We start from the raw sequence: 18,934 nt of genomic DNA, 5'->3' as shown, positions 1-18,934 counted from the left end.
GGGGGTGCGCCGCGCTCAGAATGCAGGGTTCGGGGGTGCGCCGCGCTCAGAATGCAGGGTTCGGGGGTGCGCCGCGCTCAGAATGCAGGGTTCGGGGGTTCGCCGCGCTCAGAATGCAGGGTTCGGGGGTGCGCCGCGCTCAGAATGCAGGGTTCGGGGGTGCGCCGCGCTCAGAATGCAGGGTTCGGGGGTGCGCCGTGCTCAGAATGCAGGGTTCGGGGGTGCGCCGCGCTCAGAATGCAGGGTTCGGGGGTGCGCCGCGCTCAGAATGTATTTTGTGAGATAAATAATTTGTATGGAATTTGTTAATGATCCTCAGCAGCAACCCCACCCCCCCAGCAACAATGGACCTTCACAAAAAAAAAAATAACCCCCCCCCCACAATAGACCCCCGGTAGCAACAGATCACCCAGCCGCCAGCAACAATAGGCCCCTTCCCCAACAGTTGATCCCTCTAAGCAGCAATTAAACCCCAACAATAGATCCCCCAGCAACAATAGACCTTGCCAGCATAAATAGATCCCCTCCACAGCCAGCATCACTAGACCTTTCAGCACACCCCAGCACCCCTTGCCATTACATACATTTAGTGCTGGAACTGCGTTCCCCCACATTCCATAAAAAAAAAAAAAAGGCCCTGGATGGTGTTAAACAATTGAATAAAGGCTGACCATTGTAAGCACCCCTGTCAGTGGTAAATGGTTTATTCCAACCCTCTGACACTTGGTCTGTTAAAGGAACCTGAAAAATAGACTTATTGACAGGATCACCAGGTGAAAATAAAGTAAAAAAGCCTAAAAAACACAAGCAAAAAAAAAATATTGCAGCCATCACACCTAAGAATTGTAAACTGCAACATAATAAATGTTTGTTTTTTTTTGGGTTGAATACGGCTTTAATGACTGCAGGGTATTGTATGTTGTTTCAGATTACTCTCCGGAGTAGCGCCGCAGCCGGTAACAGAACAGCATTGTGCTCCAGTGACCCGGGATAGTGACTTGTTTCACCCCCTTGGCGCTGAGCGGTGCTATGCTGCTAATCGCTGCCAGGATCCCAGTGCATGAAGAACGTGGTGAGATACAGGACAAGCTGCACAATACACAGAAATGCAATGACGTGTGACTAATGACTGCTACAAGTTCCAGCTCATTGCCCAGGAGCAGGTGACGCACTATATGGAAGGTACAGCTGTGTGTCCTCACACTAAAGGCATCGCAGGAACAATTCAGAACCCCGTGAATGGCCGTATTTATGTATAAACAATGAAGAAAGAAGCGCACATTATACGGCAATTATAGCAAGACAGATTTTCCCGGAGTCCGTAAACAGGAACAAGAGTGCTGGCAGCTAAAGAGGATAGAACCACAAAAGGAGACACGCAGTTCACAATACTGAAGGGAAATTGTGCTTTAATCACCAACATGAGGCTTTACATATTAACCCCGATCCAATCCCAGCCACTCAATGTATTCATCACCTGCTACTCAATCTCCCTTCACCCACCATACAGTAACACTGATGCAAAATTAAAACAAAAAAAAAAATGCTACATTCCTGTATTACATCCACCTTTCTCTGTGTTTTATCTCTTTAAAAATGCTGTCAAAACAGTAAAATGCCCATTATTTCCCCAGGGAAAAAACCACCCCAATTTGATTCTGTTGGTGGCTTCATAAAGCTTTCAAAAAAGGTATGCACTCCTTGCTCATGGGGCATGCCGGATCAATGAAGTCACTGGGGGGGGGCAGGGTCACCCGATGACGTCTCAAGGGGGGCAGGGTCACACGGTGATGTCACAAGGCGGGTAGGGTCCCCGGTGATGTCAGAAGGGGGCAGGGTCCCCCGGTGATGTCAGAAGGGGGCAGGGTCCCCCGGTGATGTCAGAAGGGGTGCAGGGTCCCCCGGTGACGTAACTAGAGGGGGCAGGGTCACCCCGTGATGTCACAAGGGAGGGAAGGGTCCCCCGGTGACATCACAAGGGGGGGCAGGGTCCCCCCGGTGAGGTCACAAGGGGGGGCAGGGTCCCCCCGGTGAGGTCACAAGGGGGGGCAGGGTCACCCGGTAATGTCACAAGGGGGGGGCAGGGTCACCCGGTAATGTCACAAGGGGGGGGCAGGGTCACCCGGTAATGTCACAAGGGGGGGCAGGGTCACCCGGTAATGTCACAAGGGGGCAGGGTCACCCGGTGATGTCACAAGGGGGCAGGGTCACCCGGTGATGTCACAAGGGGGCAGGGTCACCCGGTGATGTCACAAGGGGGCAGGGTCACCCGGTGATGTCACAAGGGGGCAGGGTCACCCGGTGATGTCACAAGGGGGCAGGGTCACCCGGTGATGTCACAAGGGGGCAGGGTCACCCGGTGATGTCACAAGGGGGCAGGGTCACCCGGTGATGTCACAAGGGGGCAGGGTCACCCGGTGATGTCACAAGGGGGCAGGGTCACCCGGTGATGCCATCGGGTGGCCCCACTCAGTTTATTTAGCGGAGGAGCCATCATTCAGTGGGAGTCTACGTCAGGTCTCTTTTTTTTCCCGGGTCGGCGACCATGTTGTTCATGTTACACACAGTAAGGGATTCTATACACCTCAGTCACTCAGTGTAATGCTCATCATATAACCCAAAGGGTAAAGCTCCATTCATATCGTCCCATAATTCATATGATACTGTATTTTGCCCCATAATCCAATCATTCACGTACTCTAATTATAGTAGATTTGGTATTTGTGACAACTTGTGATGTGAACTTATATATATTTGCTTCGGGGTGTTCCTCTCTGGGATTCTCTTTGTACTGAAGACTTCAGAAAATTATTGCATAAGGAAAATGCTGAAAAACACCTGATGAACCTGCTGGAAATCCAGCGAGGTCCTAATTTATTAGAGCGAGTTAAAAACACACCTTGGCCGTACTGCAAGTCCCAATATACACTCACCGGCCACTTTATTATTTACACCTAGCTAGTCCCGGGTTGGACCCCCTTTTGCCTTCAGAACTGCCTTAATTCTTCATGGCATAGATTGAACAAGGTGTTGGAAACATTCCTCAGATTTTGGTCCATAGTGACATGACATCACGCAGTTGCTGCAGATTTGTCGGCTGCACATCCGTGATGCGAATCTCCTGTTCCACCACATCTCAAAGGATCTCTATTGGATGAGATGTGGTGAGTGTGGAGACCATTGGAGTACAGGGACCTCATTGTCCAGTGGTGAGATGATTGGAGCTTTGTGACATGGAGCATTATCCTGCTGGAAGGAGCCATCAGAAGATGGGGACACTGTAGTCATAAAGGGATGGACATGGTCAGCAACAATACTCAGGTAGGCCGTGGTGTATAAACCATGCTCAATTGGTACTAAGGGGCCCAAAGTGTGCCAAGAAAATCTCCCCCCCACCATTACACCCCCACCACCAGCCTGAACTGTTGATGTATCCATGCTTTCATGTTTACGCCAATTTCTGAATGTTGCTGAAATCAACATGCATCAGGCCAGATGTTTTTCCAACCTTTTGTCCAATTTTGGTGAGCCTGTGTGAATTGTAGCCTCAGTTTCCTTTTCTTAGCTGACAGGAGTGTCACCCGGTGTGGTCTTCTGCTGCTGTAACCCATCTGCTTCAAGGTCCAATGAGTTGTGTATTTAGTGATGGTATTTTGCACACCTTGGATGTAACAGGTGGTTATTTGAGTTGCCTTTCTATCATTCCCAACCAGTCTGCCCATTCTCCTCTGACATTAAAAAGGCATTTTCCTCCACACAACTGCCGCTCACTGGATATTTTCTCTTTTTCGGACCATTCTCTGTAAGCCCGAGAGATGGTTGTGTGTGAAAATCCCAGTAGATCAGCAGTTTTTGAAATACTCAGACCAGCCCGTTTGGCACCAACAACCATGCCACGTTCAAAGTCACTTAAATCCCCTTTCTTCCCCATTATGATTCTCGGTTTGAACTTCAGCAAGTCGTCTTCATCACATCTAGATGCCTAAATGCATTGAGTTGCTGCCATGCGATTGGCTGATTAGCAATTTGTGTTACCAAGCAACTGAACAGGTGTACCTAATAAAGTGGCCGGTGAGTGTAAGTAGATATAAGGTATAAGATGATGTTGGTTGTGCTGGATGACTAGACATTGGCTGCTCTACCACTACACACCTCCCAACTTTTTGAGATGGGAATGAGGGACACCTATCAGCAAAAGTATGCCGACATAGGACACACCCCTTGCCACGCCCCCTTAAAGGAGAATTGTACAAAAAAAAAAACAAGATTGGTTAAACCCACAAGTGCTTTTTTGACCACTACTATTCCTTAAATTGGCTTTTGGAATTTACAAATGCAGCCATTTAGAAATTGGATGAAAGGTTTAGCGCTGGGAAACACTTTTTGATAGATAAAAAGTGCATTTTATATACAACTATATAGATCAGACCAAAATGAGGGACACATGAGAAGGAAAGAGGGACAGAGGGACATTGCACCAAATCCGGGACAGTCCCTCGAAATCAGGGACAGTCCCTCGAAATCAGGGACAGTCCCTCGAAATCAGGGACAGTTGTGGTGATGGCCCCTGCATAGTGGCATAGCTCCCATAGGGAAATCCAAATTAAAATCAACAGATATTCTCAATTTAAATTGGCAATGTACATTCTCCTAGCAGTAGAACGGTCCATAGCAAGGGCTTGGAAACAGCAGATAGTCCACTTTGAGGTCTGCCGTCGCATAGATACCTTATTCATCAATGGAAAACTCACTGGGGTTCTCTTGGATCCACATAAAAGTTTTTTTTATGGACCCCTTGGATACAAATATGCCCACCCTTCTACAGTATGTCCACAGAAAGTTATACTTCTTCATAGGCGTTGAGGTCCTGAGACTTTAGCTCGGTTGTTCCGGATGTCCCTCTATCCTCCCTCAAATCTTTTTATCTTCTTATTCTTTCTCTGGCCCCCTCCATATGGAAGCCCTTGAACACTGCTCAAAAAAATTAAAGGAACACTTTGAAAACAGATCAGATCTCTATGGGGAAAAATCTCATTATGGATATCTATACTGATATGGACTGGGTAAAGTGTTAGGAACGAAAGGATGCCAACATCGTTTGATGGAAATGAAAATGATCAACCTACAGAGGGCTGAATTCAAAGACACCCCAAAAATCAAAGTGAAAAATCTTGCAGCAGGCTAGTCCATTTTGTTGAAATTTCATTGCAGCAACTCAAAAAGGTCCTCAGAAGTTTGTATGGCCCCCACATGCTTGTATGCATGCCTGAGAACATCAGGGCATGCTCCTAATGAGACGACGGATGGTGTCCCTGGGGTATTCCCTTCCAGATCTGGACCAGGGCATCACTGAGCTCCTGAACAGACTGAGGCGCAACCTGGCGGCGTCGGATGGACCGAAACATAATGTCCCAGAGGTTTTCTATTGGCTTTAGGTTAGGCAAGCGTGGGGGCCATTCAATGGTATGGATTCCTCCATCCTCCAGGAACTGTCTGCATACTCTCACCACATGAGACCAGGCATAGTAAACACAGGCCCCACTAGAGGACGTCGAGCCCTCAGGCCACCCTCATGAAGTCCGTTTCTGATTTGTCAGAGACATTCACACCAGTGGCCTTCTGGAGGTCTTTTTGTAGGGCTCTGGCAGTTCTCACCCTGTTCCTCCTTGCATAAAGGAGCAGATACTGGTCCTGCTGATGGGTTAAGGACCTTCTATATTCCTGTTCAGCTCTCCTAGAGTAACTGCCGGTCTCCTGGAATCTCCTCTATGCTCTTGAAACTGTGCTGGGAGACACAGCAAACCTTCTGGCAATGGCACGTATTGATGTGCTATCCTGGAAGAGTTGGACTGCCTGTGCAACCTCTATAGGGTCCAGGTATCCCCTCATGCTACCAGTAGTGACACTGACCCTAGCCAAATGCAAAACTAGTGAAAAAACATCAGAAAAGACGAGTAGGGAAAAAAATGTCAGTGGTCTCCACCTGTAAAACCATTCCTGTTTTGGAGGTCGTCTCATTGTTGCCCATCTAGTGCACCTGTCGTTAAATTTCATTAACACCAAAGCAGCTGATCAGTGGAGAGATTCCCTGCTGAGCTGGTGGAGTCCGCCCCGTGTGAAAGAGCCCTTAAGTCATCTTGTTTTATTTTTTACTTATATCCCAATGGATATTATTCTGAGGTTACTTAACACATTGTTCTCTATTATACCGTTGCATGGGTTTACGCCCTTTAAACTATTAAAACAATAAAAGTCTCTTGAAAGTGAAAACCATTAGAAAGACACAAGGCAGGATGGTCAACTTAGAAGTTTATAATTATTTATTGTAGATAACAATGTGACAGGAGGAAGAGAACAAGGTATCCAACACATTTCAAGGGTCAACAATTCCCCTTCATCAGGGCACAGCTGCATATGACAGTGCTCCCTCTAGGACTCAAATCAAAACTCTCCTGGGGGGTGTTCCATGTCATTTGAGATATATGTGTGCTGCAAATGTTTACATGGTTGCTAGAGCTGCACGACTAATCGTTAAAAGATGGTGATCTCTAACCACCCCCCCCCCCCACGATCTTAATCCAACATTTCCATGATTCATGTAACAAGTGCAAAGCAGTTCCCTGCTCACAGCTGTCAAAAAAAAAAAAGCAGGCTGCAATGTTTATCAAAATTGCTCAGTGCCGACAGAGATAAAAACATTGTATCTCTCTGTTCATTTACAGATCAAAGGGATGAACTTCGGTCTGTATATTAAGTCAGTTTAAAGCAACCATTGTCAAGTAAAAAAAAAAAAAACAAGTATTTTATTAAACTGTTCCTCTTTTTAACCCCCGTATTAATCCTTAATTTACTCTAAGCAGCCTTATTAACGCCTTATTCTCCATTTAATTTTTATTTTTTTTTTATTTACTTCTATTTTATAAACCATTAATAATTAAAACTTTTTTTGTTTGCTTTGTTCATTAATATTTTTACACCTTTAACATATATTTACACATTTTACATTGAAAAAAGCGCAAAAAATAAATTAAAAAATAACATTTCATTTGTAAAATAACTTTTCAATGCTTTGTAACATTGCAGACAGCTGAATTGTCAACAAAAAAGTTGCAGTAGGTATCGGTAATCGGTATCGGCGAGTACCATTTAAAGAAAAAAAAAAAATTCCCCAATATAACAATGGTAATTTTTTTTTTTTTATTTCTTTAAACATTATTTTTCATTCTTTAAATTTGATTGAAGCAAAAGGAGTATTATGTCTTATATTATTGCCAACCCCTAATGTTCAGGGGTTGTAAATCTTTAAAATAAAAAAGTTGTTCAGAATCAAGATCTTTATTCTAAGCAAAAAAAAAAAAATTGATTCTCATTTTATCCAGAATCGTGCAGCTCTATTGAGAGCTCTCGCACAAAGATTTCCAGCACACATCTAATCACTATTAATAATATTTTTAATTATGAAATAAAGGTTTTTTTTTTTTTTTACTAATATGAGAAGTTGGATTGTTTGGCACCTTAAGGCCCCTTTCACACGAGGCAGATCCGCTTCCACGGAGCCCGCCTCGGTCCGCCGGCTCAGCGGGAGATCTCTCCATTGATCTCCGCTGAGCCGGCGGATGACAGGTCCCTCTCTGCTCACTGAGCGGGGGAGGGGTTTGTCAAGCGCCGCTGCAGCCTATGGAGAGATCGGACGAAAACGAACAGCATGTCCGTTTTCATCAGATCTCACCCGATCCGCCAGCGATGGATCTGAATGTAGAGGCATCCGTCTGCTTTTAGCGGATCGGACCGGGTCGGATGTCAGCGGACATGTCTCCGCTGACATCCGTCGCTCCATAGACTAGCGTGGAGCGCCCGTTCAGGTCCGCCGACAAAACTGAAAGGTGGACCAGAACGGTCCAACCTTGTGAAAGGGGCCTTAAAGTCCCTTGATTGTGAAATACAATATCAATATTTCTCAATACATGCAATATTTTTTGGAGTTTAGCCTCAAGTGTTTTCAAAGGTTATAAGATATAATACTTCCAAAGCAAGAGTATATACCACTTACCACCTATCCTGGCATTGTACGCGATGCCCACAATACAGTAGGAGTTATTGGCAGATGCAGCCACTTCACCAGCACAGCGAGTGCCATGTCTGCAGGGGGAAAGAGGACAAGGTTACATTCAAACAGCTTCTACACCTGTCAGGTATGAGTACTACACAGGCCATTCTATACAATACATCTTATGTATGCTGGCTATTAAATATTAATATTATTATATAGCATTTATATAGCGCCAACAGTTTGTGCAGCACTTTACAACACAGTTCAATAAAGAAGGAATAGGAGGGCCTTGCTCGTGGAGCTCACAATCTAAAAAGGGAGGTGTAGGTGGTACCCTGTTTCCCCGAAAATAAGACCTAGCGTGATTGTCGGCGATGGCTGCAATATAAGCCCTACCCCCCAAATAAGCCCTAGTTAAAGTCCTTGTAGGTCTTATTTTCAGGGTAGGGCTTCTTTTCAGGGAAACAGGGTAGGGCTTATTTGGGGGGTAGGGCTTATATTGTAGCCAACACCGACAATCACGCTAGGTCTCATTTTCGGGGAAACAGGGTAATAGCTGCAGGAGATGATTTGATGGAGGTGACTCGGGTACAGTTCTTAGGTGGAGGTGGGGTAGGCTTCCCTGGATAAGTGAGTTTTTAAGGATCGCCTAAAGGCGGACAGGGTAGGAGTTGACCGGACATACTGGGGTAGGGAGTTCTAAAGGACGGGAGAGGCTCTGGAGAAGTCCTGAAGGCGAACATGGGAGGAGGTGACAAGGGATCTAGAGAACAGGAGGTCCTGGGAGGAGCGGAGAGGATGATTTGGGTGAGATCTGCAGATGAGGTTGGGGATGTAGTGGGGGGGGTCGATGTTGTGGATGGCCTTGTAGGTCATGGTTAGTATTTTGAAATTTATACGATGGGGTAGTGGAAACAAGTGAAGGGATTGGCAGAGATAGGCAGCAGATTCACACTGCCCACCTCTCACAACTGGATTTTAGTTAGTACAACTCAAGCCCAAGGTAGCCTGCACCATCCCACACTCCATTCATCACAATTTATACAATTAGATGTTCCCGGACTGAAATCATCATCTAATAAGTCCAGTCCAGCATTAAAGTGACAATAATCCATCACTTATACCCAGCGAAGCGACTGGCCTCAGGTAATACATAAAATTGAAGCAAATCTTACTACTTAAGTTTATTTATCTGCAGTCCTGTCTACAGCCATTGAAAGTCCAGAATTTACACAGCATTTCTGCGCGTCAGTAGGCCTGGGAATTGGGATCTGATATCACACATTGTGCAGCATGGACAGCTGAGTGTAATCTGAGACCTCTGTGTGTGTGTGGGGGGGGGGGGGGAAATGGACACACCCCCTTCTACAGTCTCTTAGGCCCCATTCACACCTGAGCGTTTTGTAGCTCGAAGCCTGAAGCTACACATTTTCCGAGACTTTTACAAGCTGAAAACGCTCAGGTGTGAATGGGCCCTTATTGATTTGAAAAATGTGAGTAGTTCTATATACTTTTTGGATTCCAATAAAAGTTTTAAAGTATGTGGGTCTCCCTATTCTAATTTTATGGTAGCTCTCTTGGAACATATGGATGGCATTGACTGAACATATACTGGAGACCTGGATACACCATAGGATTCCAACCAAGTGGTGTTTGTGGAATGAGATTACTATCAGGAGGGAGCAGGGATATGCAATTAGCGGACCTCCAGCTGTTGCAAAAACAAGTCCCATCATGCCTCTGCCTCTGGGTGTCATGCTTGTGGCTGTCAGAGTCTTGCTCTGCCTCATGGGACTTGTAGTTCTGCAACAGCTGGAGGTCCGCTAATTGCATATCCCTGGTCTACAGGCTAGTTTGACCCTGTAATAGGGTCTGCTTGCTCTGGTAAGTGTCCGCTCTTAATGGTGGTGACGGTTCACCTTGGTGGTCATGAGTCCTGGTTCAACAGATTGATCCTAACAGCACAAAGGTGATTCTACAAATTGAAACGGTCACATTATCTGCACAGATTTGTGTTTTTTTTTTTACATATTTGTCACTGGACTATATTTTGCTGTTCTTTTTGACTTTAGTTTGATTATTTGTTTTGATCCAGTTTTCACTAATAGCTCGGCAAATATTTACAATTTTTTTTTTGGTTGCACAGTTTGTCTTTTTTTTTTGCCAGCATCTTTATTCTGCACCTGTCAGCGCGAAACCTCCTGTATTCTTATGACAGGACAAGAAAAACTGGGAAGCCCAATACAGAGCTATGGAGATGAGAGAGGGGTGTGCTGACATAGTCTAGCAGGAGGGAAGTCTTGGGGGCTGAAACCACTGCATAGGAATTTAGCGGAGTGTTGTAGGACCACTAAAAGAAGTGGGAAGCTGACTAATTTTAAGCAGGGTCACTGGAAATTTTAGTACTTGCATTGCTTTTTTTTTCTTTTTTTTTTAACAATATAACATTACAGCCACATCATGTGTACATCCCTGGCTGCTAAAGAGGGAGAAGTTGGGGGGGGGGGGATAAAAATGTGGTTCAACTCAGTGGCGACTGGTGTTTTTTTTTGTTTGGGGGGGGGGGGATGGCAAACAACCATCTCCCCCCCCTCACCTCAAACTCCCCCCACCCCCCTTTCTGCTGGTCCACTGGCACTTACCCCATCTAGGCGGCGGGCACATCGGGCAGTGGCTCCTGTGTCTTCTCCTCCTCGCTTCTGCCGTGCGTCTCCTCCCCTCCTTCTAGGCGTCCAATAGGATTGCCTGTCCTTCCAGCCAATCGGTTGATGGGTATCAGACACAGCTTCCCAATTGGTCGGGAGCCGGATCAGTGTTGCAACAGCAAATATTAATTCGCTGTTGTAACACCTGGGTTGGCTCATGGCGCAATGCTCGGCGCCACGAGCCCATCCTATTTTGAAGCCTATTAGAGCCTCTGCCTCCAATCAGGTACTTCAAAAAAGAAAAAAAAAACACCCCCGCTGCTGTAATTCATGCGCCCAGTGTCCTGAAAGGGACCAAACGCATGAATAGGGGGTAGCGGCCGTGGATCGCAGAGCATTAATTAGGATGTGGCCGCCATGGATAGAGGGGGCAGTGCCTGGGCGTCCCTAATGGACAGGCCACCACTGGTTCAGCTACTGGGTTTACCGTCCCTCAACCGCTAGTGTGAACAAGCCCTAAGGATTTCTGAAATGGTAGTGGGGTTGTGTTTTGTGGTTATTTTAACTGTAAAGCTCTGCTCAGTGGAGTTCTATAAGAATAAGTCCCTGATTTCATATCACGAGTAGAAATACACAAAATCAAACCATCAACCCAACAAACGTACTTATTTTCATTGCTGGCATCATAGCGTGGACTTGGATCTTGGTCATCCCCATTAACATCATGGCTGGCGTATGGATCCTATAGAATAAAATTGCAAACAGTGAGAGGAGGAGAAGCTTTCTTTACAGGACAAACATGTGCATTATGGTTTTAGGACAGCAAAATGAAACTATGTAACAAAATATTTATCATATAATACTATAACATTTATGTAAAATGTATTTATTTATTTATTTTTTTTTAACTTTTCTGGGGTGTAAAGTTGGGGCGTTCAGTCGGATTCACTGCGCTCACACTTGAAAAATTAAAATTTAGAGAGTAGCAAGGCCATCACTATTTGGAGAGAACAGAAAAAAAATAAACACCTTATGGGTTGATTTATTAAAAACTGGAGAATGCAAAAATCTGGTGCAGCTCTCTATAGAAACCAATCAGCTTCCAGGTTTTATCCCAGGTTCACACTGAGGGCCAGTTGTCAAAGCTTAATGACAAGCTGAAGTTAGAAGCCGATTGGTTGCTATGCACAGCTGCACCAGATTCTGAGTACTCCAGTTTTAGTAAATCCGCCCTGTGTATCAATCTATCACACATTACAGCTGTGGGGATCATTCCACAGCAACCACATTAAAAAAACTTTCACCCTCTGGCTATAACTGACAAGGTCAGCTTTCAATCTGAGCAATTACAGTGGATTCGGAAAGTATTCACAACACTTTTTCCACATTTTGTTATGTTCCAGCCTTATTCCAAAATGGATTAAATTCATTATTTTCCTCAAAATTTTACAACCAATAACCCATAATGACAACGAGAAAGAAGTTTGTTTGAAATCGCTGCAAATTTATTAAAAATAAAAAACACAAAAAAAATCCCATGCACATAAGTATTCGCAGCCTTTGCCATGACACTCAAAATTGAGCTCAGGTGCATCCGGTTTCTACTGATCATCCTTGAGATGTTTCTACAACTTGGAGTCCACCTGTGGTAAATTCAGTTGATTGGACATGATTTGGAAAGGCACGCACCTGTCTATATAAAAGGTTCCACAGTTGACAGTCCATGTCAGAGCACAAACCAAGCCATGAAGTCCAAGGAGCTGTCTGTAGACCTCCGAGACAGGAATGTATGGAGGCACAGATCTGGGTAAGAGTACAGAAAAATTTCTGCAGCATTGAAGGTCCCAGTGAGCACAGTGAATCACCCGTAAATGGAAGAAGTTTTGAACCACCAGGACTCTTCCTAGAGGGGGCTGCCCGGCCAAACTGAGCGATCAGGGGAAGAAGGGCCTTAGTCAGGGAGGTGACCAAGAACCCGATGGTCAGTGACAGATCTCCAGCGTTTCTCTGTGGAGAGAGGAGAACCTTCCAGAAGAACAACTATCTCTGCAGCACTCCACCAATCAGGCCTGTATGGTAGAGTGGCCAGACGGAAGCCACTCCTCATTAAAAAGGCACATGACAACCTGCCTGGAGTTTGCCAAAAGGCACCTGAAGGATTCTGACCATGAGAAACAAAATTCTCTGGTCTGATGAAACAAAGATTGAACTCTTTGGCCTGAATGGCAAGCGTCATGTCTGGAGGAAACCAGGCACCGTTCATCACCTGGCCAATACTATCCATACAGTGAAGCATGGTGGTGGCAGCATCATGCTGTGGGGATTTTTTCAGCGGCAGGAATTGGGGGACTAGTCAGGATCGAGGGAAAGATGAATGCAGCAATGTACAGAGATATCCTTGATGAAAACCTGCTGCAGAGCACTCTGGACCTCAGACTGGGGCGAAGGTTTATCTTCCAACAGGACAACGACCCTAAGCACACAGCCAAGATAACAAAGGAGTGGCTATGGGAGAACCCTGTGAATGTCCTTGAGTTGCCCAGCCAGAGACCAGACATTAACCCGACTGAACATCTCTGGAGAGATCTGAAAATGGCTGTGCACCAACGCTCCCTATCCAACCTGATCATGCTTGAGAGGTCTTGCAAAGAAGAATGTGAGAAACAGCCCAAAAGCAGGTATGCCAAGCTTGTAGCATCATACTCAAAAAGACTTGAAGCTGTAATTGGTGCCAAAGGGGCTTCAACAAAGTATTGAGCAAAGGCTGTGAATACTTATGAACATGTAATTTTTTCTTTTTTTATTTTTAATAAATTTGCAAAGATTTAAATAAAAAAAAAAAAAAAAAAAAACTTTTCACGTTGTCATTATGGGGTATTACCTAGTAGGTGAGGTTGAAAAAAGACACAAGTCCAACCTGTGTGTGTGATTATATGTCAGTATTACATTGTATATCCCTATTCAGGTGCTTATCTAATAGTTTTTTGAAACTATCGATGCCCCCCGCTATGACCACCCCCTGTGGAAGGGGATTCCACACCCTTGCCGCTCTTACAGTAAAGAACCCTCTATTTAGTTTAAGGTTAAACCTCTTTTCTTCTAATTTTAATGAGTGGCCACGTGTCTTGTTAAACTCCCTTCCACAAAAAAGTTTTATCCCTATTGTGGGGTCACCAGTACGGTATTTGAAACTTGAAATCCCCTCTCAAGCATCTTTTCCAGAGAGAATAAGTTCAGTGCTCGTAACCTTTCCTCATAACTAATATCCTCCAGACTCTATTAGCTTTGTTGCCCATCTTTGTACTCGCTCCATTTCCAGTACATCCTTCCTGAGGACTGGTGCCCAGAACTGGACAGCATACTCCAGGTGCGGCCGGACCAGTCTTGTAGAGCGGGAGAATTATTTTATCTCTGGAGTTAATCCCTTTTTTAATGCCAATATTCTGTTTGCTTTGTTAGCAGCAACTTGGCATTGCATGCCATTGCTGAGCCTATCATCTACTAGGACCCCCAGGTCCTTTTCCATCCTAGATTCCGCCAGAGGTTCTCCCCCAGTGTATAGATTGCATTCATATTTTTGCCACCCAAATGCATTATTTTACCTTTTTATACATTAAACCTCATTTGCCATATAGTTCAGATATTCTTGCAAGGTTTCCACATCCTGCGGAGAAGTTATTGCCCTGCTTAGCTTAGTATAGTCTGCAAATACAGAGTTTGAACTGTTTACCCCATCCTCCAGGTCGTTTATGAACAAATTAAATAGGATTGGTCTTGGCACAGAACCCAGTGGGACCCCAATACACACCCCTGACCATTCCCCATTTATCACCACCCTCTGAACGCGCCCTTGTAGCCAGGTTTCAACCCATGTACTCACCCTATGGTCCATGCCAATGGACCTTACTTTGTACAGTAAACGTTTATGGGGAACTGTGTCAAATGCTTTTGCAAAAACCAGATACACCACGTCTACAGGCCTTCCTTTATCTAGATGACAACTCACCTCCTCATAGAAGGTTAATAGATTGGTTTGGCAAGAACGATTCTTCATAAATCCATGCTGATTACTGCTATACAGTTTATATTACTAAAATCTTGTATATAGTTCCTTATCCCCTCCAAGAGCTTGCATACTATTGATGTTAGGCTAACTGGTCTGTAATTCCCAGGGATGTATTTTGGGCCCCTTCTAAATATTGGTGCTACATTGGCTTTTCTCCAATCCGCTGGTACCATTCCAGTCAGTAAACTGTCAGTAAAAATTAGGAACAATGGTCTGGCAATTACTTGACTGAGTTCCCCAAGTACCCTCGGGTGCAAGCCATCCATTCCCGGTGACATTATTAATGTTAAGTTTCCCAAGTCTAATTCTAGATAGAAGAGAAAAACAGTGCTACTAAAAGAGTGACAAGAAAGCAGCAAGCTCTAGGCAAAACACACCACAATAAACAAAAAAAACATAAAAAAGGAGCTGCGCTGATAATTGAATATAAGTGAATATTGAAAACACTTAAAATGCATATAAACTCAAAATATTGTGCATAACCAGTCCATAAAAAAATAAATGAAAATGTAGCTTGATATTTGGATTGGTGAAAGATCTCGAAAAACACCACAACAGAGTGCGTGCTTACCAGAAGGCAAGCAAATCACAGCGTGCCGTGAAGAAGCCTTGCAGCTTACGCATGTAATTGCAAATGCATGCTAACAAAACCCCTGTTTTTAATGCAGACTGTTGGACAGGTTAATTTGGTTTGTCAGCAGACTGATGCATGAGGTCGATGACAGGCGTCCAGGATTTGTTGTAAGGGATACTGAATATAGGCATCTAGCAGCAGCAGGGATAACCAGATCAGTGGGCTACACTTCAGAAAACTGGAATAAGACTGACATTGAAGACATCGAGGTATACTGATTCCTGGTGTATATCCTGTTTCACCATTCAAAAATTCCCCTGTGAGCTGGTATCCCCATATCCCTAGGATAAAGGCCCTGGCTGGGTTGATAGCCGCAAGCACGAATTGTTTGCCTTCTGGTAAGCACACACACTGTGTGGCGGAGGTGCACATGTCTGTTGTGGTGTTTTTTGAGATCTTTCACTAATTCTAATTCTGTCCTCTGTTAGCCATGGAGGTGCTTCCTGTGATGTGTCATGAGGATAAACACTGCAGTTTTGGTTACTGAAGCCCCAATTACCTCGTGAAGACTGAGAAGAATAAATTCAATACCTTCACCATCTCCCCATTATTGGTAACCAGATGTCCTTCCTCATTCTTTATGGGGCCAAAATGGTCTTGTATTTTTTGAAGGCCTTCTCTTTGGCTTTTATATGCATTTTTACATTGGAGTTAAGCCATCCAGGACTTTTGTTCGCTCTTTTAAATTTATTACCCAATGGGATACACTGGCTAATGCTCTTAAAGCGAACCCATCTCTCCTCCGTGTTCTTTGTTCCTAAGATTTTATCCCAGTTTATATCTTCCAGCAAGGTTGGTAGTTTAGGGAAGTTGGCTCTTTTGAAATTGAGTGTCTTTGTATTCCCCTTATGTTTTCTATTTGTGCGATTTATAATGAAGCCAATTGACCTGTGATCGCTGTTTCCTAAATTGCCCTGTATTTCCACATCTGTGATCAGGTCTGTATTGTTGGTAATCAGTAGATGTAGTAACACTATTTCTAGTTGGTGCATCAACCACCTGACCCATAGCATTGTCCTGCAAGACATTTAGGAACTGGCGAGCCTTAGATGAATGCGTGGTTCCCTCCGCCCAGTTTATGTCTGGATAATTCAAATCCCCCATTATGATAACACTTCCCATCCTTGCTTCTAATCCAAATTGTGATAGGAGGTCAGTCTCCCACTCCTCCCTCAGGTTAGGGGGCCTATAGCATACTCCCAGTATTTTCCCCTTAGCTTCATCCCTTTGGAGCTCTACCCATAAAGGATTCCACCTCCTCCCTAGCGCCCTTAGTGATGTCATCTCTCTTTCACTTGAACATTATTCTTGATATATAGACCTACCCCTCCCCCTTTTTTACTCTCTCTAACCCTGCGATAAAGGGTATACCCTTGAACAGTTGCCAGCGAATCATGAGAGCTGTTGAACCAGGTCTCTAAAATCCCCACAAAATCCAAATCCTCCTCAGACAACAGTATCTCTAGTTCAACCATCTTGTCCGCCAGGCTCCTGGCATTGGTGAACGTGCCACGTAGTTTAGACCAGTTGCATACTATCCTCTTATTGGGTTTTCCGAGATTGCAACTAGGGCTTGTTACTATACTTACCTTGGGTTTATGCGTTTTAGTCAACCTGCCACTAATGCTCCCAATACTACCCTCTTGAATATGGTTCCATGCTGACTATCTCTACTTCTGGACCCCTGTCGGCTAGTTTAACCGCTTAACGCCCGCCCACCCTCATACGATGGCTGGGCAAGCATCATATGATGTCCGTCCATTTAAACAGGGCATGCGCGCGATCGTGTGAGCGCAGCCCTGTACTGTCAGTGGTGGCATGTCACCGAGACACCGCTCGTCACCGACGGGGGGTGAACAGCCATTGGGCATGGCTGTTTATCAAGTGATTGGTCGTGATGAAGTCAAGGACGATCACAGATGGTACCTCTACACTTTACACAGCGTATGCTGTGAAGAGCCGGGAGCAGTGAGTTACAGATCTGTGTTCTGTAGTGTCTGCACCAACACCAATCTTGTCCCATCGCCCCCCCCAATTGTCATCTGTCACCCAACAGTCACCCCATAAAGTGCACCTATCACATAAGAGACTGCCATCGGTGACCGTCAGCGGTGCACCCATCGCCGTCCGTGGCCTGTCACTCAGTGACCATCGCCCGTCACACCGTCATCACCTATCAGTGAACGTCACCTGTCACCCATCGCACAGCCCATCAGTGACCGTCACCTGCCACCCGTCACACAGCCATCAGAGTCATGTCCAAAAGCGTATATACCAGTGAGGAGGAGTTCCAGATCCTCTCCATGACTGATGAGAGCAGCGGGGAGTTCTCATCAGATTCCAATTCTGATTCCGAATCAAATTCGGCATTTGAACTGATTAAGAGTAGTGGATTGGCAAATGATTTGGATAAAGAATGGGTCCCTCCTGAAAGGGCACAGCGCTCTGGAAACCAGGCAGCCGCCAGCAACCAGGATTATATTCCCAGGCCCAGTACCAGCGCTGCCACCAGCAATAGGCCCCAAGAACAAATTCCCAGGCCCAGTACCAGCGCTGCCACCAGCAATAGGCCCCGGGAAGAAATGCCCATTACCAGTGCTGCCGCCGGCGATAGGCCCTGGGAACAAATGCCCAGGCCCAGTACCAGTGCTGCCACATCACGCCTGAGTACCAGCACAGGGAATTCAAATCCCCCAACTACAGGAGTGTCATGTCCTCCAAGAGCCAGGGCTGCTACATACATGCCAGATGGTCTTGCCAACCCCAACATGGCTGCCTTTCCGACTCAGGATCACCAATTATTCCCCCTTTCACAGCACAGCCAGGTGTGAAGGCCAAAACCCAAAATTTCACAGAGATCGATTGCTTTTATCTGTTTTTGCCTGACACTTTGCTGCAATTCATTGTGAACCAGACCAATTTATATGCCCAGCAGTATATTGCCAACAACCCCCAATCATATGCCCGTCCATTTGAGTGGAGAGATCTGAATTTGGGAGGAGTTCAAATTGTTTATGGGCCTCACCATAAACATGGGGCTTGCAAAAAAAAAAAAAATTAAAGGACATGCCTATTGGTCCACCTACCCTATCCACCACATGCCCATTTATTCTGCCGTAATGTCCAGGTCCCGATACGAGATGCTTATGCAATTCCTTCATTTTAGCGACAACACCCAGTGCCCTCCCCGCAATCATCCAAATTACGATAAGTTATATAAAATTCGCCCACTGATGAATTTCTTTTCCCAACGATTTGCAGAACTCTATGTCCCCAATCAGCATATATGTGTAGATGAGTCCCTGGTACCCTTTTCAGGCCGGCTAGGAATAAAAAAATACATTTCTAGCAAAAGGGCCAGATACGGAGTCAAATTTTACAAGCTCTGTGAGAGTCACGGGATATCTGTATGTGTTCCGCACATATGAAGGAAGAGATTCCCAGCTCCAATTGTATGGGACCTGGTATACCCACTTCTGAAAAAAGGATATCACATATACCTTGACAACTTCTACACCAGCCTACCCCTTTTCAAACAC

At 45.2% G+C, this 18,934-nt stretch overlaps 1 protein-coding gene across 2 annotated transcripts in view; it reads right to left on the bottom strand.

The window, feature by feature from the left end:
• The window catches only part of PCSK6 (proprotein convertase subtilisin/kexin type 6), a 338,484-nt gene that overhangs the window by 164,342 nt on the left and 155,208 nt on the right, over positions 1 to 18,934 (bottom strand). For both annotated transcript variants that reach the window (XM_073618353.1, XM_073618354.1), the window contains exons 5-6: positions 11,361 to 11,437; positions 8,051 to 8,139 (exon numbers count right to left, since the gene is read on the bottom strand). In XM_073618353.1, coding sequence (XP_073474454.1) covers positions 8,051 to 8,139; positions 11,361 to 11,437 — 166 coding nt within the window. The remainder of the gene's footprint in view (positions 1 to 8,050; positions 8,140 to 11,360; positions 11,438 to 18,934) is intronic.

The sequence above is a fragment of the Aquarana catesbeiana genome, linkage group LG03, assembly GCF_042186555.1.
Source record: "Aquarana catesbeiana isolate 2022-GZ linkage group LG03, ASM4218655v1, whole genome shotgun sequence".
Taxonomy (NCBI): Eukaryota; Metazoa; Chordata; class Amphibia; order Anura; family Ranidae; genus Aquarana; species Aquarana catesbeiana.
Note: the sequence above shows the minus strand (reverse complement) of the source record. Positions and strands in the feature narration are given on the sequence as shown.